This window comes from Protobothrops mucrosquamatus, unplaced genomic scaffold, assembly GCF_001527695.2.
Source record: "Protobothrops mucrosquamatus isolate PMUCROS unplaced genomic scaffold, P.Mucros_1.0 scaffold907, whole genome shotgun sequence".
Taxonomy (NCBI): Eukaryota; Metazoa; Chordata; class Lepidosauria; order Squamata; family Viperidae; genus Protobothrops; species Protobothrops mucrosquamatus.
In genome coordinates, this window is record NW_015387159.1 from 126,645 (window position 1) to 127,548 (window position 904).

The 904-nt window shown below is 29.5% G+C and overlaps 1 protein-coding gene across 1 annotated transcript in view; it reads right to left on the reverse strand.

Moving 5' to 3' along the window:
- Positions 1 to 747: 747 nt before the first annotated feature.
- The window catches only part of LOC107290480 (utrophin-like), a 47,185-nt gene continuing 47,028 nt past the window's right edge, over positions 748 to 904 (reverse strand). Inside the window, exon 12 of the mRNA XM_015819362.1 lies at positions 748 to 888. Within this exon, the coding sequence (XP_015674848.1) occupies positions 748 to 888 (141 nt within the window). The remainder of the gene's footprint in view (positions 889 to 904) is intronic.

Genomic DNA, 904 nt, shown 5'->3' on the forward strand with positions numbered 1-904 from the left:
ATCTTATAACCAGAAAAGGAATTAATTAAAACCGTACATAGTTCTTAATTGTTAGGAATTTGTTTAAAGTATTTTGCTAAAAATGAAGCTTAAACAGATTTTTACATTTCATTACACTAATCTAGAGTCGAGTCTTCATTCTGTACAATTTGATTTGATTGCAATTTTTCAGTATATAAACCAGTTTTTATATCTTTGGCCTGTATACCATTCAACAAACAGGTGTACAGAAAGTTTGAATGTATAGAAAACTAAATCTAATGGTAATTCTATTCATTAATGATATCATTACAATGCACGTAAACTGTAGTGCAATTTAAACATACTATCAGGATGAATATATTTGATGAGACCATCTTAAATAACATACTTCTCTTTCACTGTAATCACATTTGAAGTATGTTCTCTTTTTTGTTTAAAGAATAAAAACCAATTTCTGGGCATGGTTCAGTATGCAATTTTAAAACTTTTTTAATTCATTCCCACTAAGTAAATGGAACTTCAAAGCAGTTAATTTTAGCTGTATTGGAGACTTTCATGAAATGTACTTTAAAAATGTCTTAAATAAGTATAGCTTATATGTTTTATTAAAGGACATTTTACTATGCCTGAATTTTTTAATAGTTCTGTGTTTTAGCTTTCTTCTTGCAGTAGAACATGTTTAGCTATAAACGAAGTTGCTTTACCCTTAGAAAACTTCTTTGTGAGAAAAAAATATATTGAAAAGACCCAATCTCTGTTCAAAACTCACGTCTCTAAATTATCGCCTTCTAAGACTGTTTGCACTGGCAAATAACCAAGTCGTGGGTGTTTAGCAAAATACTTCTTGGATCGGAACTTGTTTTTTAGCACTTTGGTGAAATCACGTACATCTTCCCCTGATGTTGTCTAGGAGAAAAAAAAA